At 50.9% G+C, this 24956-nt stretch overlaps 4 protein-coding genes across 17 annotated transcripts in view; 2 read left to right on the top strand and 2 right to left on the bottom strand.

The window, feature by feature from the left end:
- Nucleotides 1–1192: 1192 nt before the first annotated feature.
- Nucleotides 1193–8036, top strand: HPDL (4-hydroxyphenylpyruvate dioxygenase like). The gene is made up of 2 exons (XM_037827378.1): nt 1193–4150; nt 7902–8036. The coding sequence occupies exon 1, from the start codon at nt 2552–2554 to the stop codon at nt 4139–4141; it is 1590 nt and encodes a 529-aa protein (XP_037683306.1). The 5' UTR covers nt 1193–2551; the 3' UTR covers nt 4142–4150; nt 7902–8036.
- Nucleotides 4968–11827, bottom strand: MUTYH (mutY DNA glycosylase). 8 transcript variants are annotated; one of them, XM_037827373.1, is made up of 17 exons: nt 11669–11827; nt 10924–11143; nt 9015–9132; nt 8405–8535; nt 8278–8317; nt 8091–8164; nt 7914–7955; nt 7761–7832; nt 7569–7682; nt 7384–7481; nt 7157–7301; nt 7009–7072; nt 6633–6824; nt 6403–6539; nt 6162–6314; nt 5922–5963; nt 4968–5164 (listed from the first exon to the last, which is right to left on the bottom strand). In XM_037827373.1, the coding sequence occupies exons 3-17, from the start codon at nt 9124–9126 to the stop codon at nt 5033–5035; spliced, it is 1548 nt and encodes a 515-aa protein (XP_037683301.1). In that variant the 5' UTR covers nt 9127–9132; nt 10924–11143; nt 11669–11827; the 3' UTR covers nt 4968–5032. The 8 variants fall into 8 exon arrangements, with proteins under 8 accessions (XP_037683301.1, XP_037683299.1, XP_037683300.1 ...); XM_037827371.1 differs by having other exon boundaries at nt 8278–8535; XM_037827372.1 differs by having other exon boundaries at nt 7009–7301.
- Nucleotides 11828–11855: 28 nt separating this feature from the next.
- On the top strand, nt 11856–15421 carry TOE1 (target of EGR1, exonuclease). Of its 2 annotated transcripts, none has more exons than XM_037827379.1 (8): nt 11856–12006; nt 12777–12919; nt 13001–13041; nt 13187–13283; nt 13407–13565; nt 13831–14090; nt 14290–14449; nt 14537–15421. In XM_037827379.1, exons 1-8 carry the CDS (start codon nt 11955–11957, stop codon nt 15155–15157), a joined length of 1533 nt encoding a protein of 510 aa, XP_037683307.1. In that variant the 5' UTR covers nt 11856–11954; the 3' UTR covers nt 15158–15421. The 2 variants fall into 2 exon arrangements, with proteins under 2 accessions (XP_037683307.1, XP_037683308.1); XM_037827380.1 differs by lacking the exon at nt 11856–12006 and adding an exon at nt 12306–12645.
- TESK2 (testis associated actin remodelling kinase 2) overlaps nt 15403–24956 on the bottom strand; it is a 164001-nt gene continuing 154447 nt past the window's right edge. For 4 of the 6 annotated variants that reach the window (XM_037827365.1, XM_037827364.1, XM_037827366.1 and 1 more), the window contains 5 exons: nt 19009–19094; nt 18693–18777; nt 18048–18434; nt 17314–17413; nt 15403–17007 (listed from right to left, as the gene is read on the bottom strand). In XM_037827365.1, coding sequence (XP_037683293.1) covers nt 16289–17007; nt 17314–17413; nt 18048–18434; nt 18693–18777; nt 19009–19094 — 1377 coding nt within the window. In that variant the 3' untranslated portion in view covers nt 15403–16288. The remainder of the gene's footprint in view (nt 17008–17313; nt 17414–18047; nt 18435–18692; nt 18778–19008; nt 19095–24956) is intronic. The other 2 variants (XM_037827367.1, XM_037827369.1) reach the window with 2 other exon arrangements.

Raw genomic sequence — 24956 nt, 5'->3', positions numbered from 1 at the left:
AAGTTGCTGGACGCCTCTGCCAGTTACTCCGCCCCGCGCGACCTCCAATGGCGGCGTCCTGTTCGTCTCGGCCGATGCCTGCGCGCCCACTCTCAGAAACGGGACTCCCAGGAGAAGGGCAGTCGCGGCCAGGCTCGGAGGAACCCTCTTGCGAAAATGCCGCAGGACCCGTGACCCCAAAGGATTCTACGTGGGTCACGGCTAGGACCCCAGCGGGGCTGCAGGAAGGAGAGTCCGGCCCAGAGGAAAACCAACCCCCCCCCCCCCCACCGTCTCTACCCACAGCTGGCTTCTTCCAGCCCAGGTCAAGTACAGTGCCCTTGCCAAGATCCCCCTTTCCCATGCCCCCCTCTAAGCCTTCAGGGCCCTTACCTCCTCATACTCCCCACCCCCACCCCAGGAGCAGTTAACAGGTAGTGACAGGTCAGGATTCTGATCGAGTACTAACTCCTGAAGCTGGACCAAAAGGCCTCGAGCTGCTCACTGGGACCCTGACCTTGAAGGGTCAAGACAGTTCATTCTGCCCCAATACTCACAGAGCCCTATTTGCCCTATTCCCAGGGCCTCTTCCCCCAGAATTCAGCTGCCAAAGCCAGGGCCCTTCCAGTGCTCAAACCTAGGGAGGGTGGGTCCTACTGTTCCTGCTGTTCCTGATCCTGTTGCAGCACCTCTCCCTGTGAGCCCCCTGTGGCCCCTGCTGCTTTGTCTGCCTGGCCCCACTGCCAGCCGGGCCAGAGCCACCACCAGTCCCAGTTCCCCACACAGCCAGGCCCAGGTTCTTGGACTAAAACACCGGCCCTCACCAGGCTCCAGCTCCCCAGCTGCACAGACTGCAATGTGGAGAAATCTCAGCACAATCTGGGAGCTAGTGCTGGGGACATTAACCCCTTTGGAGTGGGGGTGGTGGATGAGGGTCTTTACCACCCCACTGTCCAGTCTCTCATGTGCTTGCAGTCATTTAATGCCAGCACAAGGCCAGGATCCAGCAGCATCCTTTTCACCATGAGGGGTCCAGGGCAGGCAGCTGGGCTGGCATTGCACTCCTGGTTTGACAGGAGAGCTGCAGCATTGCCCAAAGTCAGTGGGTAGTGAAATGGAGCTGGCCAGGAGCTAGGGCCCTGGCCCTGTGGTACTCCCCACACTTTCCAGTGTGCTTGGGGGTGGGGGTGGGGGGAGGTCTCAATAGGGGTGGGGATGAAGGAAAGAAAGATATTGCTACCCAGAAATCTCTGGAGTGAGCCAAGGTTTTCCTGGGCCATTACTGAGCTGCTCATTGACTAGACTGCCTGGCGTTTGACCCCATGCCAGGGCAGTCCCTGCCCCTCCCCCCAGCAGACCACCCAATACCCTCTGGGAGGCACTGCTGGCATTGTACAATGAGGTAGAATAAGACTATGACCTCCACAATGGCAACAGCCACTATTTACTGAACACGTACTCTGCCAAATTCTCTGGGCCAAGCCTTTTATGGATATTATCTCATTTAATCACAACAGCCCTATGAAGTAGGTGCTATTATTCCCATTTTTACAGATGAGGGAACTAAGGCTCAAATTAAACAACTTGCCCAAAATCTTGTATCCAGTAAGTGTCGAGGGTGGGTTGCAAACCTAAGTCTGTCCTGCTTTTGGAACCAATGTGCTCATATTCACTGATCTGCAGAGTGACTTTCACTGCCACTGACTACTTCTGGATATTGCCCTCCTGGCTGCAGGCCCGAATACACAGCCAGTCCTCTTTTTCCAAGCCCTGTCTCCTATCACATCCGTCCTTTCCCTGTTGTCAATCCAGCCCAACCATAGGTCACCACATCCAGGCTGCCCAACAAAGGAATCTTTTTTGCAACGCCTTGGATGATGGCATCCATCCCAGCCTTATGCTCCACTGAGGGTTTGGCTCGCATTTGCTCATGCTGTTTGGCTTTCCTGGAATACCCTTCCCAAGCCCTTCAGGGACAACCCAGCTGAAGTCACACACGACTTCTGATTTCCTCTCAATACAGTGATCTTGCAGAATTCTGGGTCCCAGGGCCAGGCATGCCCCGGAAAGTTCCTCTGGCCTGGGCCCAGTAAGGAAACTGCAAAGAGCGAGGAGAGCCTGAGTTCTAGTCCCAATCAGGAGAAGGTGGGAAGGCTTTACTCTCAGGTCCCAAGCCACTATTATTTCTCCAAATCTTGCTTGGGGAAGAAAAAAAAAAAAAAAATGAGAGAAGTGGGTTGAAGAAAGAGACAGAGGTGCCAGAGAGACTGCTTGGAGAGAAGAAAGATGTGTGTAGGACCCATATGGATGGCCCATCTTCCCATAACATCAAATTCTCTGGACCATTTTGAGGAGGGAATGAAAATCTGTAATATAAAACATTTTAATATTAAAAAGATTTTTTAAGGAACATTAGGATTTAAAAGCAAAATTCTACGGAATTTTTAAGATAAGACTGAAACAGCAAGAAATTGCATGCTGTGGAGGGAGAATTTGGGCTCCTCCGCCAGCCCAGGGCTGACGCCGTTTGCGGAGGTCCGGGGACGAGTAAGAGCCCAGCGCCTGGCACCGAATGAAGGCAGCTATTGTGATCTCCGGGGCCGGGGGAGGGAGGCTCAGTGCCCAAGGGTGTGTGACCCTGCCCGAGGTCCTGGGAAGGGGCAGCGCGGAGTTCCCGCTGTACCCTTGGCGACAGAGCCTGGGAGGGAGGGTGGAGGGTGTCAACCTTAGACACCGGTTCCGCCCCCTTCCTCTGGCTCCGCCCCAGCACTGGCTCCACGTGGTTATCACAACTTGCAGCTCAGACCCAGGGGTCCCAAGGAAACTCCAGGTAGGGGTGGTGCAGCAGCGTGAACTGCGAATCCCCACCACTCGGTCGGTGACTTCCATTCCCTACCCTCTCCCTGGAAATAAGCGGGGAACGCGCCTTCGGGCGGAACTCTACGGCACCGGTTTCCGACCACCAGTCTTGCCCAAGCGCCCCGGAGTACCGAACAAGAGGAAGGCCCCAGGGCAAGGACAGGTCGAGGACGCCGTCCGGACCGCCATGGCTGCGCTCGCACGCCGCCTGTGCCACATTGCTTTCCACGTATCCGCGGAGCATCCCCTCGCCCGCGACCTGCAGCGCCTCTTCGGTTTCCAGCCTCTGGCGGCGCGAGAGGCGGACGGCTGGCGGCAGCTGGCCCTGCGCAGCGGCGACGCGGTCTTCTTGGTGAACCAGGGCGCGGGGCCCGAGGAGCCGCTGTACGGCGTGGACCCTCGTCACGCGGTGCCCAGCGCCACGAACCTGTGCTTCGACGTGGCCGACGCGGGCGCCGCCGCCCGGGCACTAGCTGCCCGGGGCTGCCATGTACCTGTGCCCCCTGTTAGTGTACGGGATGCGCAGGGTGTCGCCACCTATGCCGTGGTGAGCTCGCCGGCCGGCAACCTCAGTCTGACGTTGCTGGAGCGCGCCGGCTACCGCGGGCCCTTCCTGCCCGGCTTCAGGCCGGTGGCCTCAGCGCCTAGCCCCGGCTGGGTCAGCCACGTGGACCACCTGACCTTGGCCTGCACCCCCGGCAGCTCCCCCACACTGATGCGTTGGTTCCACGACTGCCTGGGCTTTCGCCACCTGCCGCTCAGCCCAGGTGAGGATCCGGAGCTGGGCCTTGAAGTACCGGTAGGGTCCGGGCGCGGGGGGCTGCGGCTCACAGCCTTGCACGCACGAAGGGGCAGTGCTGTTCCCACCCTTGTGCTGGCTGAGTCATTGTCAGGGGCCGCCGGCAGGCAGGACCAGGTGGAACTGTTCCTAGCGCGGCACCGGGGCCCGGGCCTGCAGCACGTGGGGCTGCACACGCCGGACATCCTAGAGGCCACTGAAGGGGTGGTGGCAGCTGGTGGTCAGCTCCGGACTCCTCCTGAGGCCTATTACCAGCAGCCCGGGAAAAAGGAACAGATCCTAGCTGCAGGGCATGAGCCCAGCCTGCTGGCCCGAGGCGGGATCCTGCTAGATGGCAGTAAAGGCAAGTTCCTGCTGCAGGTCTTCACTAAGTCCCTCTTTGTAGAGGACACCTTCTTCCTGGAGCTGATTCAGAGGCAGGGGGCCACAGGCTTTGGCCAGGGCAACATTCAGGCCCTGTGGCGGTCTGTGCAGGAGCAAGCTGTCAGGCTCTGGGAGTCCTGAGGGCCGGAGGTGAGTGCAAACACCTGCCCTAGAGCTCTGGGGAGTCCTGCACAAGGGCCTGCTGGAGGCCACAGACATCCACAGAGACAGGACTAGTGGAAGGCTTTGCTCCCAGGGCCCAGGTGTGACCTCAGCCTCATCAGCCAGCACCTGCCACCAAGTTGGGGGTCCAATGAGGTGGGATTTGTTTTTAACTATGAAACATTTCTAAATATAATACATATGCAAGATATAAAAAATGATAAAGGAATTACATCATTGGGAAATAGAACATAATACTTTTGAAACTTCCTTGTGCCCCTCTGATCCCATTTCCTTCTCATCCCCTTCCCCAAATTTGATTATCAACCCCTTGCTTTTTTTTTTTGCATCATTTTACTGCATAGGTAATGTATCCCCAAATAAATATGATATAGTATTTGAGGTATGAATTTAAAACAGAACAGATTGTCCCCAGTGCCTCTCCTCTCCCTAGGGAGCAGAGTGCAGGTGGGGAGGGGCTGGCTCAGAGCTGAGCCCAACTTCCGGGTCTGGGATGATGCCCCTGCTCCAATCAGAGCTGACCTGAGACTTGGACTGAGGGGGTTGGGTGTTGGCCTGTGGCAGGTGCTGGCAGGTGCTCCATGCAGCTGCCTTTTCCCTCTCCTGGGGGATGAAGGAGGATAGATCACCTTGGAGAGAACACCCCTTCCTCCAGCTCCAACCACTGGGCCAGCTGGGAGCTCAGCCAGTGGAAGCCAGGACCAGGCAGGACTTCACCACTTTTTACACCCCTCAGAGGTGGGGAGTGAGGGACCTGAAGAGGGGAGTGAAATGCTCATCCAAATGACTACAAAAATAAGCATTTTATTAAACAACAGGATTCTCAGGGGTGGGGGGTAGGGGGGAGCATCACTGAGCTGACCTGTTGAGGCTGGGGGCATCAGTGGGAATGTGGGAGTGAAAGAAGCTATCCAGGACTTGCTGGCCCAGGGTGGGCTTTTTCCGGCTGGGTGGAGTAGAAACCTGGGACCTTTTGGAGCCCTGTGCATTAGCCAAAGGAGAGGGAAGCATTGAGAAGAAGGCAATAGAGAACCCTCTCCTTCCATCCCTTTCCCCTTCTCAGTCCCCTACTCAACTACACTGACCTAACTCAGGTTCTAGAATGGAATGTTACAAAAGCTTTCAACCTGGCTTCCTCTCCTCCAGTATCTACCCTCCCGATCCACTCTCCACAAGGCAGATCTTTTGGAAGATCTTCCTAAAATGCAGGAACTCCTCCCTCCTCCACCTAAAACACTTCAGGGACCTGGTATTCACAGCTCTGCTTGACCTGGGTAGGTCCTGCTGACCTCTCTAGCCAAACCAGTTGCTCACATCTCCTTGAGCACTGCAGACTGCATTACACCTCACCTTTGCTCACACTCTCCTTAGGCCTGGAAAGAACATCTTTACTGCTATTCCCCTCCCAGATCTAGAGAAAACAACTTATCTCTAAGACTCAGATTACAAGTTGCCTCCTCCAAGAATCCTTTCCTGATCCTTGCCTCCCAGGCAAAACGGATGACTGCCCATTTCATATCCCACAGAACCTAGTACAAACATTTATGTATCTGTGACACTGTATTGTCCCCATCAGTTTTCTTGTCCCCCTACCCTAGCCTCCAGTCAAGAACTATTCCTCTCCCCTCAGTGAATCCTGGGGTGGAAAAGGTTCACCACAATGTGTCTTTTAGCTGATCAAAAGACCCTAGATTCAGGCCTGGGGCAGAGATGGCTGGGTGAAGGCCGAAAGACTCACCTTTTGGGTCCCTGGCTGTCGACCCTCGTATACACGGAACACCTGGCCAAGAAGAGGGGAGAGTACAGGGCTGGCACCGTCCCCTGAAGAGTTAAGCCCCTATGTTCTGCCCTCAACCTCATGTTCCAGCACTTCTGTTTACAATATATGTTGTGGGTCTTTTTTCTATTTATGCAGTAATGAAATTTACACATATTTAGGAAATACAAAAATGTGCCCCAAAGACAACAAAGGTAGTGCCTTTTTCATGGCAGTGGAGACGGCTGCGGTGTGAAACTCTTCCCGGGTCAGCCAGCGGGCACCAGACGGTGTAGTGGTCACCGGCGTCTGCCCTTCCAGGGCCAGACCATATACTTGATATGTCAGCTTGATGTGAGAGAAAGTGTGGACCACCTGGGGGGAGGGAGGTCAAGGGGCTGAAATACACCCGTAGACATGGCCACAGAAGCCATCATTCCCATCCTCTCCATGGCTCGCTCACCTCCCCGAGGTGCCGCAGGTGAGTGGCCGGGAGGGGCCTGACCCAATTCTGCAGTTCCCGCAGCAGGGCCTTGTGCTGACCCTGCCCTGAGGGCTCCACAGTCACGGATGGGAACTCCCACAGACCTGCCAGCAGACCTGAGAGGTAGGATAGGCAGTGTGAGTCAGGCCTTGGCTGCTGACTCCCCCACTTCTCCCCTGGCATTCATGCCACTTCCAGGATTCAGGTACCTGAGCTGGGCCTCTGCACCAGCAGAAGTCGAGCACCCCCCAGGGCCCTGGGCTGCTCCAGGACACAGGTGGCAGAGTACTCCTCCCGGGGGGGCTTGCGGTTGGCCTTTCGGGGAAAGTTGGTCACTCCCAGGGTCTGGTCCCAGGGCTCTGTGAGAGGTGGGCACAGCTGGCACTGTCCAGTGTTGGGAGCTGAGAAGAGAGATCCCCGAGCCCCATTTGGTCCAGGAGGGCTAGGCCCCAGAGACCAGACCTTGACCCAACTCTTTAGAATCTTGCTCAGTTTGTAGGAAGAACTGGAATGAAGTTTCCACAGGCAGCTCTCTGACAGGGAAGAACAGGGCAGGAAAGGGCTGGGGCTGAGGCCAGTACTCACCACACTCCTCCACATCAGAGATGCTTGGCAAGCTCTGTGAGGCTGAGAGCTGCTCCTGCTCTACCTGAGAGGCATAGATAAGGAGAGGTGTCATGGGGCAGGGGTCTTTCCTTAAGACCCCTGACAGTCCCTGGCCCAGACAGCTCACTCTCTGGCATGCCCGGCACAAGCTCTGCACAGGACACTGGCTGCAAAGCGGGCGCTGTGGGGTGCACACTGTGGCTCCCAGTTCCATGGCTGCTTGGTTGAAGTCACCTGGCCGGGCTGGGTCCACCAGCTGCTGGGCTAGACTCCTCCATGAAGGGAACATCACTGTGAGCCAAAGACCCTTTGGAGACACTCCTCTCAACCTTCCCCATTACCCCAATATCCTACCAGAGCTGCTGGGAGACGAGGGTGTTGCTGGGGTCAGCACCAATGGCCCGGACACGGCACAGCACCCGTATGACATTCCCGTCCACCACACCGGTTGCCTGGCACAGAGGAGTCCAGGAGTCAGCCTGGGCTGGGAGGAAGGAGGGTGGGCAGGCCGCACTGTGGGGGTGGGGCTATGGGCTCACCTGGCCAAAAGCTATGGAAGCAATGGCCCCGGCTGTGTACCGCCCCACACCAGGCAGGAGCCGCTGCAGAGTCTCTGCTGTACGTGGCACATGTCCTGCTAGCTCCTCTACTACCTGATTGGGGTGGGAAGACTCGAGGTTATGAGCAAGCCCCTGGGCTCCCAGCCTCCCAGCCTCCCTGCCTCCCCTCACCTTTCGGGCTCCCTCCTGCAGCCTCCGACCTCGAGAGTAGTAGCCCAGGCCAGCCCAGAGCTGGTTCACCTCCTGTGGGTGGGGTTAGAGATCAGAGAGATCAATGGTCAGTCCTCAGTTGTCCCTTTCTTCCTACCTTAGGGTGGTTCTCACCTCCAGGGAAGCACTGGCCAGGTCCTGCAGTGTCGGCCACTTCTGGAGCGCCAAAGCAGACAGAGATGAGGTCAAGGGTGAGGAAGATGAGGAGGCCTTCTCTGCCCTACACCCCCAAAGGACAAACTCTTATCTGGAGTCTGGTCCACAACCCTCTCATTTCTCCCCTGGAGTCACCTGCATCCATCGGGTGTAGTAGTCAATCACCGTGGCAACCTGCGTCTGCTGCAGCATGACCTCTGAGACCCACACTGAGGGAGAGGGGTTGGCATGAGGGTACTGCTGACCTGCCCTGCTCCTAGCCCTCGGACCTCAAGCCCAAGGCCTCCACGCAGGCAGTTTTGCTCTCTGGAGATGCACTCACCAGCATATGCCCGCCTGTCCAGGTCCACCTCACCCTCTGCCTGCCAATGGAACCCCAGATGGAGTAAGCATGGAGGGGGCTGGGCACCAGCCTCCCACCGCACCGTCCTTGTCCCTTGCCTGCCTACCCGCCTTCTCCAGGGTAGATCCCGCTTCTCTCGGTCATACCAGCTCAGTAGGCTCCCCCGGAAGGCTGTGACCTCAGCTGGGTTTCTGAATAGATGGTACGGGGAGACAGAGGCCTGCTGCCCGGCCAGGCCTGCTGGAACCCCAGGAGACTCAGGACTGTCCTTGCACAGTCTGTGCACCAGGGACCCGGGACACAGCAGCCTGTTGGCAGTCTGTTCCCACTAGGGCGCCCCTCACCCCAAACGCCTCACTTAAGCTTTAGATCTAGGGTCACATCAGAGTTCTCTATGCTTAGCCAAGTTTCTGTCCTTAGTTTTCCCAGGGTGGTACTGCTGACTCTTGTCTCTCAGCCATAATGAAGACCCAACAGTTTCAGTCAAGCATAACTGCACAAGGCTTTCCTGTTTACAAAACACTTTCAGGCTCATAAATTCATGTTATCCCCATGAAAGCTTGGTGAGGGACGATAGGCACAGACAACTGCCTCAATTCACTGGTAAGAGCAACATAGTCAGAATTAGACCCCACATCTCCTAGTACCTTGGGACCATGCTGCCTTCTCAGCCTGAGTTTGCCCCCTTTCATGGCCAATAAAATCAGCCTCCTCACCATCAGGGACAGAAGGCTTGGCCTGGCTGCTGCAGCGGGCACGTTTCTTCCCTCCCTCTTGGCTGGATGCCTGCTTCCTGCGACTTCCCACAGCTGCTCGTGGCTTCCTCATGATGGCCTGGAAGACAAAGGTCCAGTTAAAAAGTTGTCAGTCACCATGAGGCTGAATCTTGGAGTCCTGCAAGGGGCATTGCTTCCTCCCTCCCTATACCATCACATAGCGTCTGGCCTTTCTTGAACACTCTCAAATGCTTGTGGGCTTGCTCTCGGCTAGCTGTGGCACTAAGGTATAACCAGATTGGCTGAGCTTCTGCAACTGGCCTCAGAGGGACCAGCATTAGTGCAGCTCTGGAGATAGGTTAATAAGGGTCAAGAACCAAGGTCTCCTGTTTGGGAGCACCTGTGTATTCCTGATGCTTATTGTAACTGTGTGTGTGGACAGGAGTTGTTTAGGGGTATCTGGGAACATGGAACATGGGGGTGGGTGGGAAGTGATATTTCCTTAAAGATGTAGCATGTTTATGCTGGAAGTGTCTTTAGTAGTCATCTAATCTAAAACCTTCATTTTATAGAAAGGAGAAACCAGAGATCAGACAGGGGAAAAGATTTGCCTGAAAACAGATGGCAAGTCAGTGGGAAACTAGAGATTAGCTATTTTTATTCCTAATCTTTTCCTGATCTGATAAATCATAGCTGGCTGACCATTAGTAATGTGAAAATGCACCTGGTTAATCTTTACTGCTCCCTCACTATTCTTCTAGCTGACTTTTCTCTAACACTTAGTGAGTACTTACTCTATGCCAGGCACAGTGCTTTAACAAAGTCTCTCACCCAAACTCCTGATTACTCTACGAGACAGGTACTAGTATTATCTTCATTTTAGAGATGAGGAAACATGCATGTAGAGATTAAGTAGCTTGTGCACTCAAAGCCAGGCATCAGCCCCCCAGAGCCTGCACTCTTATACTCTACTCTATCGCAGAACCTGCTAACCCTCTCCTCAAACCTTCAACTTCATCACTTCCCTCTCATTTTCATCAAAAGAGCTTGCTTCCTTCTTCAGTGAAAAAACAAACTTGCCTCCATTTGCACTGTCCTCCTCAATGGTTTTAGGTACTTGGAATACTTTGGTAAATAAAACATCAACGATTCCTGGCCTCATGGAGCGTATATTCCAATGGGGACAGACAATAAATAATACACATAATAAATAAATAAGGTATATACAATAGGAGGTTAGAAGATGATAGCGTAAAGAGGAAAAGTACAGTAGGCTGGAGGTGGGGTGTTGCAATTTTAAAAAACATGATCAAGTTGGAACTTTTTAAAGTTGATATCTGAGCAAAGATTTAAAACAGTTGAAGGAGTTAGCCATGTGGACACCTGTGGGAAGTGCATTCTAAGAAGGAGCTAATGCAAAGGCCCTGATGAGAGTACCTGGTGTGTTTGTGGAATAAGGCTGCCAGTGTAGTCAGAATGGAATGAGGAGGGCATGAGTGATAGATGAGGTGAGAGGCAAGGGGTTCAGGGTGGAGATGGAGTGGCAGACCACAACGAACCCTTTAGGCCATTGGAGGACTTTGGCTGTCACATCCATTGCTCTTAGGATAAGAGCGAATCTTATTAATATGGCCTTGTAGGCGCCAAAGATCTAGGCCCCTGCCTGCCTCAACCCTTCACTCACCATGCTCCAGCCACATTGGTCTGAATTAGGTTCAACCAATCCCCCAAGTGCCTAACCACCTTGAAGCCATCCCCCAATCCATTTCCTATGCTTGGATAGCTCTTCCGTAACATCTACTCATTCTTCAGGCCTCAGCTTAAATGTCCAAATCAGGTCCCTATCTTACTCTCTCATGTACATCTCTCTTGTAGTAACTATATAAATTGAAATTTTACATTTACTTACAATTATTTAATTAGTGACTCCTTCCCGGATGCTACCTTCATGAAGGCAAAGACTTTTTCTCTTTGTTCACCGTTGTATCCCAGGGGCAAATACTTTTTTAATGAATTCATGGGATGGGGGATAATCAAAGGAGGTTTTCCTTTATCTCAGGATGGAAGAAATCCGAGCAATTCTGCATAATGACGAAAAGGACTCAGGAGAGAGAGACGTTGAAGATGAACTGGAAAACAGTGAATAACGAAGGAGAAAGGGCCGTGAGTCGTTGGTGAGCCGAGGTGATGGGAATTGGAGCCCTTGGGGAGGAACTGGTCTCCGTTAGGGCCACCTCTCTCACGGTAGCAGAAGTCATGTCCAATCACCTCTAGATGAAATATACCTCCTAATTGCTTTAAAAATTTTCCCTTCCTCGATATCCCCACTGCAAGAGCCTTAATTTAGGTCCTCTTCATCACTTGCCTGGATTACTGCAGAAGTCTCCCTGCTAGATGATCTCTCTACCCACCCCCCAGCCCCAAATTCACTTCCTCGAACGCACTATGCTCTCCATTCTCCCTGGGAACTGGTCCATGCCCAGAAACACGCTCTTTGCCTAACAACTAAAGGCGCTTTAAACTCAGCTTAGGCATCGCCACCTCCTCTTAGAAGCCTTCCCTAAGCCGCCCCCACTCCCAGGACTATGTCGATGAAGATAACTCCGATCAGAGGCTCCAAGATCCCTCTCGGGCGGATGGGGAGAAAAAATTACCTCCCGCGCGGTCTCCAACTCCAGGAACACAAACTCACTCCAAGGCGCGTGGCTCCGGCCAATCCGGCGGCAAGCCAGGCCGCGCCAGCCAATAAGCTCTCAGCGCGCGCCGGAACGACTACCCAGCGCCAGACCCGGTAGGTCTGAACCGAAATTCCCCTTCCCCCAGGCCCGCCACTGGGCGGGCGAGACCCTGCCCCCATCCCCGACTGCGGTAGTCGCACTGGGAGACGAAGCGGAAGTCCTGCGCTTCCATAGACAACCCAGCCGAGCGACGCATGGTGTCATGGCCGCCGGCAGTGACGATGGCGCAGCGTCGGCTCCAGCGACCTCCGACGGTGAGTGTCTTTCTAAAAGCTACTTAAAATGCCGACGTTCTCTGGGGTAGGGGAAGGTCTCGGGCTTATAGTTGTAGAAACCGACCTCGGGCTTCAGAGGACTAGCTTCTTCAACCCGAACCAGCCACGAGGATACTACAAGTCCCGGTGTGCACCGCGTCTCGGGCGCAAAAGCCTGTTGTGTTGGGAGCCTAGTTCCGGAAGGTGGGGGCTTGTCGGGAGATGTAGTCTGGAGCCGATGGCTATTAATAGTTGCGATTCGGAAAAGTGGGGGCAGGTTGGGAACTGTGGTCCAAAGAAAATGAGACGTTTTGGGAGCTGCGGTGTGGAGCATTATTTGTCAAGCTCTGGGGCGTACTGGCAGCCGTCGTTTTGTTGCTGCGGAGGGATTATGGGAGAAATAGTGTGGAGCTTTGTGGAGCATTAAGGAACTGAAATTCTCGAGCCCTGCGAAGTATTTCCTGGGGAACACTGGCAGAGGGATCTCAAAAATTGTCCTCTGGTCCAACCTCCCTCTTCAATCGATTGTGACACTGAGGACTACACGGAGGGAGTAATTTTCTCAGAGTCTCACTTAGGCCACTGGAAGTCCCAGGCTTCTCTTCCACAATTCAGGGAACTGAGTTCACTCCATGGCCTGTGTGTAGTGCTTGAGGGATACAGGGGGTTGACAGTAAAGCTCCCATTTCTTTTTCCAATGGAAACTGCCTCCCAGGTCCATCTGTGGCCCTTGCCTGAGCGTTAACATCCGTACCCCTTCTTACCCCTAGGTGGTGTCAGCCAAAGCACAAAATCTGGGGAAGAGCTGGTAATCCAGGTTCCCGTGGTGGATGTGCAAAGTGACAACTTCAAGGAGATGTGGCCATCCCTCCTGCTGGCCATAAAAACAGCTAGCTTCGTGGCCGTGGACACGGTGAGGGTCAAAGAACAGGGAGGGCAGGTGGTTGTCACAGGGCTAATGCTGGGGCCTGACACTCTCTTTACCCTCCCATAGGAACTGAGTGGCCTTGGGGACAGGAAGAGTTTGCTGAACCAGTAAGTATAAACCCTGTTCTCCTTAGTCCCAGTCTTGGCAGGAGGGGGAGACTTCAAACCTGGAATGGGGGTTACAATCCTGGGTGGTTTGGATTTTTCATGATGCAAACTACTAGCCACAGCCACACCCAAATCCAATCACAAGGTGCATCGAGGAACGTTACAAGGCTGTGTGTCATGCTGCCAGGACCCGTTCTGTCCTCTCTCTGGGCATCGCCTGCTTCAAGCAGCAACCAGCAAAGGTATGGGCTGATCTCCCCCATCCCAGGCATGTGGCTGGGTGAAGGAGGGCTGAGATCCACGGGAACATCAGCTGTGAGGTTTTCTCCCAAGTCTTGATACTGTGGTTCCTCTTCCTCTCCCAGGGTGAACACTCCTACCTGGCCCAGGTATTTAATCTGACCCTGTTGTGCATGGAGGAATATGTCATAGAACCAAAGTCTGTGCAGTTCCTGGTACAGCATGGCTTCAACTTCAACCGGCAGTATGCCCAGGGCATCCCCTACCACAAGGGCAATGACAAGGTACACCTCCAGTTTCTCCAGCCCTGAATTTGCTCCTCTGTTGACTTTTTCCTACCCCAGGCTGGGTGCATGGGGAGAATTTGCTTCCTGGTGACTATGGGGAATCACTATTAACAGGGCTGAGGAAATAAGACTGATACAAAAGTGGGCAGCATTAGGTTAGGCAGGGAGGAAGAGCTTTCCAAGTGAAGCCTGGGATAAGTATACTGCAAGAGGCTCCCTAGGGAACTCTCTACTTCCCCATGACTCCTTTCCTTCTATCTAGGGTGATGAGAGCCAGAGCCAGTCAGTGAGGACACTGTTCCTGGAGCTAATTCGGGCCCGCCGGCCCCTGGTGCTACACAATGGCCTCATAGATTTGGTGTTCCTGTACCAGAACTTCTATGCACACCTACCTGAGAGCCTGGGAACCTTCACTGCTGACCTGTGTGAGATGTTCCCAGCTGGCATTTATGATACCAAATATGCTGCTGAGTTTCATGCCCGCTTTGTGGCCTCCTACCTAGAATATGCCTTCCGGAAATGGTGAGGGCATTATTAAGGGGAAGTGGGTGGGGCCTGGGATAAGCCTGTTTCATTCATTTAAGATATTTATTGAGCACCTCCCATGTGCAAGGCACTGTTTTAGGGGCTAAGGATTCAGCAATGAACAACACAGACAAAACCTCCCTGCTCTCATGGAGCTTATATGTTAGTGAACCAATACCCCCTTGTACTGTTGCAGTGAGCGGGAAAATGGGAAGCAGCGGGCAGCTGGCAGCCCACACCTTACCCTGGAGTTCTGCAGCTATCCTTCCAGCATGAGGGCCCATATTGACTACCGCTGCTGCACGCCCCCTGCAACTCACCGACCCCATCCCACCAGCATTTGTGACAACTTCTCGGTGAGCATGTCTGCCCATTTTCTGGGGGAGGGGAAGGGAGGTTCTGATGCTTTCAACCCTTCTCCTAAGCCTCTTTCCTACTTCTAGGCATATGGCTGGTGCCCCTTGGGACCACAGTGTCCTCAGTCCCATGATATTGACCTCATCATTGACACTGATGAAGCTGTGGTAGAGGACAAGCGGCGACGGCGACGACGTAGGGAGAAGCGCCGGAGGGCTTTGTTGAGGCTGCCTGGGGCACAGACCTCTAAGGAAGCTGAGGATGGCCCTCCCACAAAGCAGGTGTGTGGGGATGGCCTCAAGACTGAGGAAATTGAGCAGGAAGTACTTGAAGATGAGACTAGAAACCAGCCTGACTCTGAGCAAGATCACAAAAATGACTTAAAGATGGGGCTGAAGGCAACAAAGCCTGAAAGAACTGACATGGCTACCTCAGAAGTACCAAGGAGTCAAGCCAGTACTAAGCCAGTGCCTGGGTATGGGCTGCACCGGGCTGGTTTTGATGCCTTTATGACAGGGTACGTGATGGCCTTTGTGGAAATAAGCCAAGGATCACAGCCTTGCAGCTCTGGACCCTGGTTACCTGATTGCCACAACAAGGTATACCTGAGCGGCAAAGCTGTACCCCTCACGGTGGCCAAGAGCCAATTCTCCCATTCTTCCAAAGCTCACAGCCAGAAGATGAAGCTGGCCTGGGGGAGCAACTGACCCAACTACTTAGCACTTGACCTAGGAACAGAAGCTCAGGGTAGAGTGGGACAGAAGGGTTTGGGTCACTCCAACAACTACAGACTTTGGAGAGGGTGGGCTTGGAGTGCCAAAAGAGATACTGTATTGCCCCTAGGCCTTCTCCTTTATCCCAGAGACTGAAGTAGTAGGGTACAAGTGATAAGGCTGACCAGCACGGGTAACACCGACTTTATTTCTTTTTAAGTATCTTGGGAAAGTTTTACCAAAAAAAAAAAAAAAAAACCCCAACAACAACAACAACAAAACAAAACAGCAGAGACAAGTTATGAAAATATTTGACCAGCTTCATCTTTGGTTATTTCTTATTGCGGCTCTGTAAGGACAGTGTTCCCATAGCTCCAGCCACAGCAGGAAGGGAGGAAAATTAGTCCATGTATAAACTACTTAACCAGTTGGATATGTCACATGTTGACAAATACATAGAGCAGGCCCTAGGGCCTACAAAACCAGCCCCACTCCCAACCACAAGGTTGAAAGTCCTAAGGGCAGAACATTAAGACGCCTTCATAAATAGGAAAATAGATTAGCTAACTAGAACTTTGAATTGGTTAGCTAAGAGCCATGTAACCCATGCTACCTTGCCCTCCTCTTGCATAGAAATGTAGTGACGCGGTCTCACCATGCAATAAGTGCAAACAGCAATTATTTTCAAGTGTCTTAGACATACTGGCAAGAAGCTCCCCAGTCTTCAGGTCTGAGAAACAGCCAAGCCGCCTTCTATGGCCTCCTTGTCAGCTCTAGGTTCCATCAAGTAGCTTAATAGCCCCGGGAAAGGGCAAGAGACAGACCTGGGGTGGGAGAAGAACCCTGCCAGCTCAGCCTACAATGAGGAATCTTCTGGTCCTGTCTGGGGAAATGCATTAGGGGGCAGATGGGAGCCAGAGCTCTCTGCTGGATTTCAAAGGCTTGGTATAAGCTGGTGGCCCTAACTAAGAAGGCCTCTCACTGATGCCCCTCCTCTAATACACAGCTAAAGTTGAGCATGGCTTGACCTAGCCTGCCTCCTCTGGTTTCCAGGGAAGAGTTAAGGCTGTGCATCAAGGGTTTCAGCTGAAGGTCCATCCCAAGGAGAGGAGGGGACTAACTCCCTCACTCATTCTGTTCTCCCTGGGTTTGCAGGCCTATACCTGTGATGGAAAAGGGGACTGGGGCTAAACTTCCTGGCCTTTCTTCTGTCTCCATCTCCTCAGAGGCACCTGCAGGGTCTGGGCTGGGCCTCAGGGGCCTGGGTCCAAAACCATTCTCTTCCTGGAGACTGGAACAGTCCATGGCCTCATGAGCTGGAGTAGCCGGTAGGGCAGATGCCCGGAATGGTGGAATCTCTCTTACTCTGTACTTGAGACTACTAAGGCGTGGTGGGGGCCCATCAGATAGTGATTCCTCCCGGCCCATGAATGGACAAGCTTCTCGACGCATGAACTCAGGTGAACCAGGCAAAGAACGCCACCGGTGAGCAGATGGGGCCAGGGGCTCCTGCCAATCAGCCTGGGGTACAGTTTCAGGCCCTGGTGCATCCAGATCAAATACCAGGGAGATAACAGACTTGCTGGGCAGGTCAAAGAACTTGATCTTGCCACCCTTGAGGTCCTGGCGAGCAATGAAAGGGTTGACCTTTGGGGTGTGGGCAGCCCCACCTCGTGGCCGGTAGTAGGGGTCCAAGACGCTCACTGTACGTGGCGGCTTACGGGAGAAGATGTCTGACTGACTTCGTGACAGCCAGATGGTACGTCTTGGGCGTGGAGACTTGTGGGGGATCTTGTCATCCAGTGTGCTCAGTCGCTTTGCCCTGGGTCCTTTCTCTGAGAGTCCTGAAGGATAGTGAGTCAAGTCAGAATTTCTCTCATTCCTAACAAATAGAAGCAGCACTTTACACCGCAAAATGTTTTCACTTGGAAAGCAAAGTAGGCGCTATTGTCCCCATTACACCAATGAAGGAACAGACTCAGAGAAGGGAAGCAGTGTGCCAAGTTGCAACTCTTAGAATCATCCAGTACTTTTTCCATCATCCCCTGCTCCTCCCTCTTGCTTGTTGACTTGAGATTACAACCCTAGAGGAAAAGGTTCCACACCCAAATGCCTCCCTTGAGATCAGTTTGGGCTCTCTGTTCTCTTACCCTTGACTGTGGGCTGCAGTTCTTCCTCCTGAAGGCGACTCAGAATTTCCTCCAGGGTCTTCCCAATCTCCACAAAGGATGGTCGCAGTTTGGGGTCCATCTGTAGGCATGTACACCAGCCATTAGCCTTGTTCTACATCCCCTACCCCAAGGATGGCATTTGACTCTATTCCTGACATCTTTTAAGATTCAGATGCATAGCTAAGAGATTTTTGTGATGGCCTCAGGCCATGAAGGTGATCCAGGGTTAAAGTCAGGGAAGATGCTATTGTCTGTTCTCGCCTATCTCAGACCCGTGTGTCTCATTCCCTTATTTGGCTGAACCCTCCAAAAGTATGCACCATTATTTACTCTGTTCTTCCTTGGGTTCTTTCTGCTGTCTCTGGGAGTTACCTAAACAACACCCGACTACCCTTGATCAGAAGAGAGAAGTCTAGCCTTAGAACTGTATAAAATGAAGGAAATGGAGCCTCAGGACGAGCTGGATCCACAGTTAGCAAATGAAACCTGACCAGAGCTCCATCTTCACCCAAGGCAAGGGATGGTGGGTTTAACCTGCAGGATAATACAAAACAAGTTTTCTTCCTTTGGTCCCGGGCTCTGGACTGTCTTGCCAGGCCTGGAGGAAGGGGGTGGGCACTGACACAGGGAGAATGCTATCAATCCCAACCAAGTGAAAAAAAGGGTTCAGTCAGCCTCTCACCAAGCAAGGCCAGGGAGAATAGGATACTCACATTACAGCAGTTGAAGGTAAGCTGCAGAAAGTCCGGGGGACAATCTCCCACCATGTGCTGGAAGGCGTCATAGTCCAGTCCAAAGTTCTGTGAATGGGTATGGGAAGGAACATGGCGGGGCACAGGGGGGAGGGCACAGGTCATTAATCCCCATCCTCGCCAACTGAGAAAGAAAGGCTGGAAGCTGCCCTTGAGAAATAGCCACAGTCTGAGTTCCAGCATCTCCACCCCAAGGGCAAAACAGTTCTGTAGCTTCAAAACCAGTCCCATCCCAGTGGCACTGACCCCATTTCCACAGCTCACCTCTGTGCGGGGAAGATAGTCCGGATCAGCCTGGATACGGGCGATGATCTCACAGAGGATGATACCATAAGAGAACACGTCCGCCTGGTGGGTAATTAGACCTCAGTTTCCCTCTCAATGGGGTGGTGGGTAGGGCATCTGCCTCCCATGTCATCATGTCCCAAGCCTGGTTCTATTGTCCTTATTTCATTCAATTCATTTATTGGGAAGCTTCCAGGTACCAGCCCTGCTCTTAGTGGGAAGGATGTAGATTTCCTACCCTGAACATAAACGGTGATCCTGGATGCTTTCTGCTAAAAGTGGATTCTAAAGAGAACTAGGCTCTGAGATCCCCAGGCTCACCTTCTCATTGTAGGGCTCATCTCGGAGAACCTCAGGTGCCATCCAGAAGGGTGAGCCCACCACAGCCAGCTTCTCACTCTCCATGCTGTGGGGTGAGAAAATAAGGAGAATGGGCCTGCCACTGGCTGGCAGAATGTGATCTCTATGGGAATTCCTCTCCTCCCAAGGGTGGGCACAGACTAGGACTGACTGAATTTAGGGGGCTGAGATTGGGCCGTGGCCAAGTTCTGGCCTCAGGGGAGGAAGCTGAGATTTTCTTTTAGCCTCAGCCCCCTGCCCCGGCTTTGTGACCCTGGCACCCATTAGGGCTACCCACCTGACATCAGGAATCTTCTCAGCCAGGCCAAAGTCAGCCACCACCGCAGAGTAATAACCATTGTCATCTTTCTTTATCAGGCAGTTCTAGGGTTCCCAAAGAAGAAGAGGACACAGTGTGTTCCAGCCATAGAGCTAGCACACACCTTGCCCTATTTTCTCTTTGCTCCCTCCTTGAGTCTGTACTTAAGAATCTTGTGCCAGTGATCAGAACTGGGAGGTCTCTGAGACACCCATGTGAGTTAAGTTAGTCCTGGATCTTTGGTGGCTGCCCTAGGATTCACTTCTTGCTCCAAACACAAATATTTATCTATGGTTTCTATGTGCTAGGCATGGTTCAAAGTGCCGAGAACAAAACAGGGACTCTTGGAGCTTACGATCTAGTGAAGAAAGACCACCAAGCTCCTGGCCTTCCTCCTTTTTCCTCATACTGCAGAATCCCAAAGCCTAGGACTGACTTTGCCAGGTAACTTAGGAATAGGACAAGTGCCTAAGTCTACACTAACTTTCACTGCCCATGAGATCACAACCTCCTCCTCCCTGGCATCAAAAGTCTTCTATGATCTGGCTTGATGCAACAGCCTCTCTCATGCCTCTTAGTACACCGGGGTACACATCCACATCCAAACTTGTCCCAGACAAGCTTGACTTGTCAGGTCTAAACAGGCCCTTCAAAGCTTTGCCTTTACCTATACTGTTACCTTCCATTTGGAATGTTCTCTCATTCTACTTTTTACCTAAGAAAATTGTGTGCCTTTTAAGGCAAGCTACCTTTCCAGCCCTGACCTCTCCAGCGTCACCCTCATCTCCTCCTCTCATTTCAACTCCTTTAGCTCTTCTATGCCACCTCTTACAATCCAGAAGAGAGGATATGAGTTCCTTACGAGCAGCAGGCTCTGGTTTGAGCCTTCCTTCCTCTCAGTACTCAATTCATGGGAGAGGGCTCAGGATATGCTCTCTGAGCAAATGTTGCTGTCTCCAGAGAAAGGAAGAACCTAAACAACCTGTAAATAAACACAAAGCAGCAAACGGCCCTCCCTGAATAGCTGCATTCAAAATAATTTTACACTATTCTGGCTCAGAAGGCACTTGCCCCACACCAATTCCTCCAGAGGAAACAGAGCAAGAATCCAGCAAGGCCCTATCTGACTCAAACCAGCCCTCCTTCCTTACCGGCCTTGGCATCCAGTTGCCAAAGCATTGCCAAGTTATTTCTTGCCTACTAGACATCAGGTATACAAATCACTTTCTTACTCTGGTCTTCACTTGATCATTACTTTCTTCCTTGAGCTAGAAGGAGCCTGTGATTTCCTCATATCTTCTCCTACCCTGGATCTCAGAAAGACATACACCATCTCTAGCCTCCAATCAGTACAGTCCTTGTACTTGTCCTGGCCTTGGTCCTCATATACGTTCTGCTGGCTCAGCACCCCCGGATCCCTGACTTTGACTGCCTGTGAGAAAATGGGCCCTAGGCCAGTCTGTGTATTAGCCAAACCCTGGCTAAGGGACACTGGCCTTGAGGCAGTAGCAGCTTAGATCTGTCACCCATTTGTCTCCATGGCTCAGTCTAAAGTCCTATTTACTATGGCTTTATAGTCCTCAGAAACTACCCTGTTAAAGACATGTTGGGAGGAGCAGATAAGGAGCAGGACATGGCCATAGCCCTTGTCAAAATATTCACTTGTTCAGTTTCTGCCCCATCTTCATATTCATGGAGGCCTACGGTTCACTCACTGAAGACCACCCATCCAGAAGAGTGATTTTACAACAGCAACTTTTCTATAACCAGCTAAAAAATGGATATAGCAGGGATGTTCAGGGTCCCACAACTTTGGGCAAGGTTGCCTAGCCCAGTCTGCCTCTGAACTGGAGTGTGAGCTATGCACTTTTTAGGGCTTCTCCACAGCCAGTAGCTGGAATCTGGAGCCAAAAGGGAGGATGGGATACCAGAAAACTTTTCCCCATCAAAAAAGCCAAACTTAAGGAATCTGCATCTGAGATGAACAGGAAAATAAGAGAGGAGTCCTGACCAAGATTTACCCCTATGGAGTTTCCCAGGAAACTCTTGAGTCTACCAAAAGGCCTAAGAGGTTTTGCTGGCAACACACTTTACTTCCTTATCTACCACTCATTCCTCACTGGCTTCTGCCAAAAATACTCACTGAGGAGCCCAATGAGCTCCATAGCAATCAGCTCGATTTCTGCTTTTGATGCTGCCAATTACTTTCTTTAGCATTTTTACATATGATTCAGGAATCCTGTTAGTACTGAGCCTGTAGAGCTGAATAAGACAGTTGTGATCAAGAAGCTAACAAATTAGCTATCAGAGACTCTCCTTTTTGATTCTTTTTTCCTGGCTCCTATGATACTAAATTTCCAGATTTCCTTTGGCTACTCCATCGATTACAGTGCAGGCTCTTCTCCCTATCCCATAAGGATGATGCTCTCAGGGTTCTATCTTGGGCCTACTACTCTTTCTGTCCTCTATTCTGGAGCTATCCCACATTTCTTTTCTGATTACCATCTCTGTGCTGATATCCCCCAAATATATAACCTCAGCCCTGACCCTTTCCCTCAAACTTCAGATTTATACATCCTGTTGATTTCTGGACATCTGAATTACTCATATTGAACTCCTACATGCAAACCTGAACTCATCTTTTTCCTTCAAAACTTGTAACTCTGGCTGTATTTTTATGTCAGCTGTTATTTCCCCCATGCAGTTAGCTAAGGCAGAAACCTAGGATTCATCCTGGACTTTTTACTATTATGCCAATTAATTTTTTTTTTATTTTGAAATAAATTCAAAGTTACAGGAACAGTTGCAAAAACAATACAAACCCCATACACAGCATACCCTGGCCCCCCTCCCCCGATAACCAGATCCATCAAGTTTAACACACGGTCACACCGCCATTTCTTTCTTTCCTTCCCTCCCTCCCTCCCTATCTATCATCTATCATCTATTGCTCTGTCTTCTGAACATATGGGAGCAAGCTGCACACATCCTTGAACAAACACTATAATTCACATACACAATTCCCATGAACAAGAACATTCTTTAATGCAATCCCATTAAGCACAGCTAAGAAGTTCAAGTTCAACATTGATACAAAGCTTACATTCTATATTTCCTTTTTGTTTTTTTCTTATGTCCCACCTGTGTCCCTTTGAGCCTCCTGTCCTCCATCCTCAGATCCCATCCAGGATCGTCCTTGGCATTCAATTGTCATCTATTTAAACTTTTTTTTTTTCAGTTGTGGAGACATATATACAGCCTAAATCTTCCCACTTTACCCCCTCCCTAGCATTCCATTAGTGGGATTAATCACATTTAGAATGTTGTAATGCTATCTCCTTCCCACCATCCATTACTAGAGATTTCCCTTTACCTCAAACAGCAACCCTACACTCATTTCTTAACTCCCATTGCCCCTTCTCCCACTTCTCATAACCCATACTCTACTTTTCATCTCTATGGTCATAATCTCTGATAATTTCTTTGTGTTTACTGTGGGGCTTAAATTTAACCTCTTAAATCCATAACTTCAATAGGACCCATAAACTATGTTCCTATACTCCTCCATTCCCCCACCTTTATATAGTTCTTGTCAAAAATTACATATTTTACATTGAGTCCAAAATCACTGATTTGTCATTACAGTTTATGTATTTTATATCCTGTAGGAAGTAAATAGTGGAGTTACAAATCAAAAATTATTGACTTCTATTTGTATTCCATTGTGGTTGGAGAATGTGCTTTGAATATATTCAATTATTTTTTTTTTTTAATTTATTGAGGCTTGTTTTATGTCCCAGCATATGGTCTATTCTGGAGAAAGATCCGTGATCACTAGAGAAAAATGTGTGTCCTGGTGATTTGGGATGTAAGGTTCTATATATGTCTGTTAAAATTCTCGATATCTCTCTCTCCTTTGTTTCTCTGTCAGTAGGGCTCCCTTTAGTATCTGAACTAGGGCAGGTCTTTTATTGGCAAACTCTCTCAGCATTTGTTTGTCTGTGAAAAATTTAAGCTCTCCCTCAAATTTGAAGGAGAGTTTTGCTGGATAAAGTATTCTTGGTTGGAAATTTTTCTCTCTCAGAATTTTAAATATGTCATGCCACTACTTCTTGCCTCCGTGGTGGCCACTGAGTATTCACTACTTAGTCTTCTGTTGTTTCTTTTGTATGTGGTGAATTGCTTCTCTCTTGCTGCTTTCAGAACTTGCTCCTTCTTGTCAGTATTTGACAGTCTGATCAGAATATGTCTTAGAGTGGGTTTATTGGATTTATTCTATTTGGAGTTCGCTGGGCATTTATGCTTTGTGTATTTATGTTGTGTAGAAGCTTTGGGAAGTTTTCCCCAACAATTTCTTTGAATACTCTTTCTAGACCTTTACCCTTCTCTTCCCCTTCTGGGACAGCAATGAGTCTTAAATTTGGACGTTTTATTTTATCTATCATATCCCTGAGATCCATTTCAATTTTTTCAATTTTTTCTCCATTGTTTCTTTTGTTCTTTCATTTTCTGTTCTGTGGTCCTCTAGGACACTGAGTCACTGTTCAACTTCCTCTAATCTTGTATTATGAGTATCCAGAGTCTTTTTAATTTGGCCAACAGTTTCTTTTATTTCCATAAGATCTTCTATTTTTTTATTTACTCTTGCAATTTCTTCTTTATGCTCTTCTAGGGTCTTTTTATGTCCTTTATATCCTGTGCCATGCTCTTCTTCATGTCCTTTATATCCTGTGCCATGCTCTCATTCTTTGACTTTGATTAATTGTGCCAAGTACTGTGTCTATTCTGATTGTTTGATTTGGGTGTTTGGGATTGGGTTCTCCACATTGTCTGGTTTTATCAAATGCTTTAAGATTTTCTGTTGTTTTTGGCCTCTTGGCATTTGCTTTGCTTGATAGCTGTGATCTTCCAGGACCTCTGCTGAGGGAAGGCTGTGCTACGTCACAAGTGCGCGCCTTCCCTCAAGGGAAGCCCCGGGCCGCTGGGCCGTGCAGGGGCCCTCCCAGCCTGATGCAAAAATGGCTGAATGGGGCATCTCAACCCCCTCCCTTTTCACACAGCTCCGCCTTCCCAGCTCCAGGACAACTAGCTGTGGGTGCACCCAAGGCCACTGTCCACGGCCGATACTGTGGCGTGTGTGCGGTGCCATGGGATACACTCCCCGTCAGACTGGGTTTCCTGGCATGGCTCTGGGGCTGTGTGTCTGGCCCCAGACAGGAGTGTCGCCAGCACGCCGGGAAGCCAGCTGCAAGGGGCACGGTTTCTTTCTCCTTTTGGCTCTGCCCTCTGTCCCTCTGGCCCCGAGACAATCAGCAGTGGGTGTGGGGAGGGCTGTCCTCCATGCCAGACACTGAGGAGCTGGTTACAGCCTGCTCCTGCAGTGCTTCACTGCACGGTTCTCACTGCCATATCTGCAGCTGCTCTCGGGTTTTTTCCATCTCCAAATGCCAACCCGCAGTTTCCCCACACTGCAGCGCCGCCACGGGACTTTCAGCCAGCTTACTAACTGGTTTCAGAATGCAGACTCCCGGTTTCACCAAGTGCACGGTCCCTGTGGTTTTAGCAGACCTTGTCCAGCTGGTGCATCGCTGGAATTGGTGTTCTGGGTCCCTTTCTGGTTTTTATCTAGTATTTTTCACGGAGGTGTTTTTTCGCCCTGTCTCACCTAGCCACCATCTTAGGTTCTCCTCTATGCCAATCAATTTTAACTTCTAAACATTTTTCAGAGAGGTCCTTCTCTCTCCATCACCACAACTAATTGCCCTAGTTCAGGTCCTCAACATTACTCCCTTGAATACTGCAATGGTCTCCTAATTGTTCTCTCTGTTTACAGGCTTGGCCCTCTATAATCTATCCTCCTCATTCCTGCCAACATGATCTTCCTAAAATGTAAATCTAATTTACATTAGATTTAATTTATATATAAA

The sequence above is a fragment of the Choloepus didactylus genome, chromosome 2, assembly GCF_015220235.1.
Source record: "Choloepus didactylus isolate mChoDid1 chromosome 2, mChoDid1.pri, whole genome shotgun sequence".
Taxonomy (NCBI): Eukaryota; Metazoa; Chordata; class Mammalia; order Pilosa; family Megalonychidae; genus Choloepus; species Choloepus didactylus.
The sequence above is the reverse complement of the archived record's forward strand: the minus strand, read 5'-3'. Positions and strand labels throughout refer to the sequence as shown.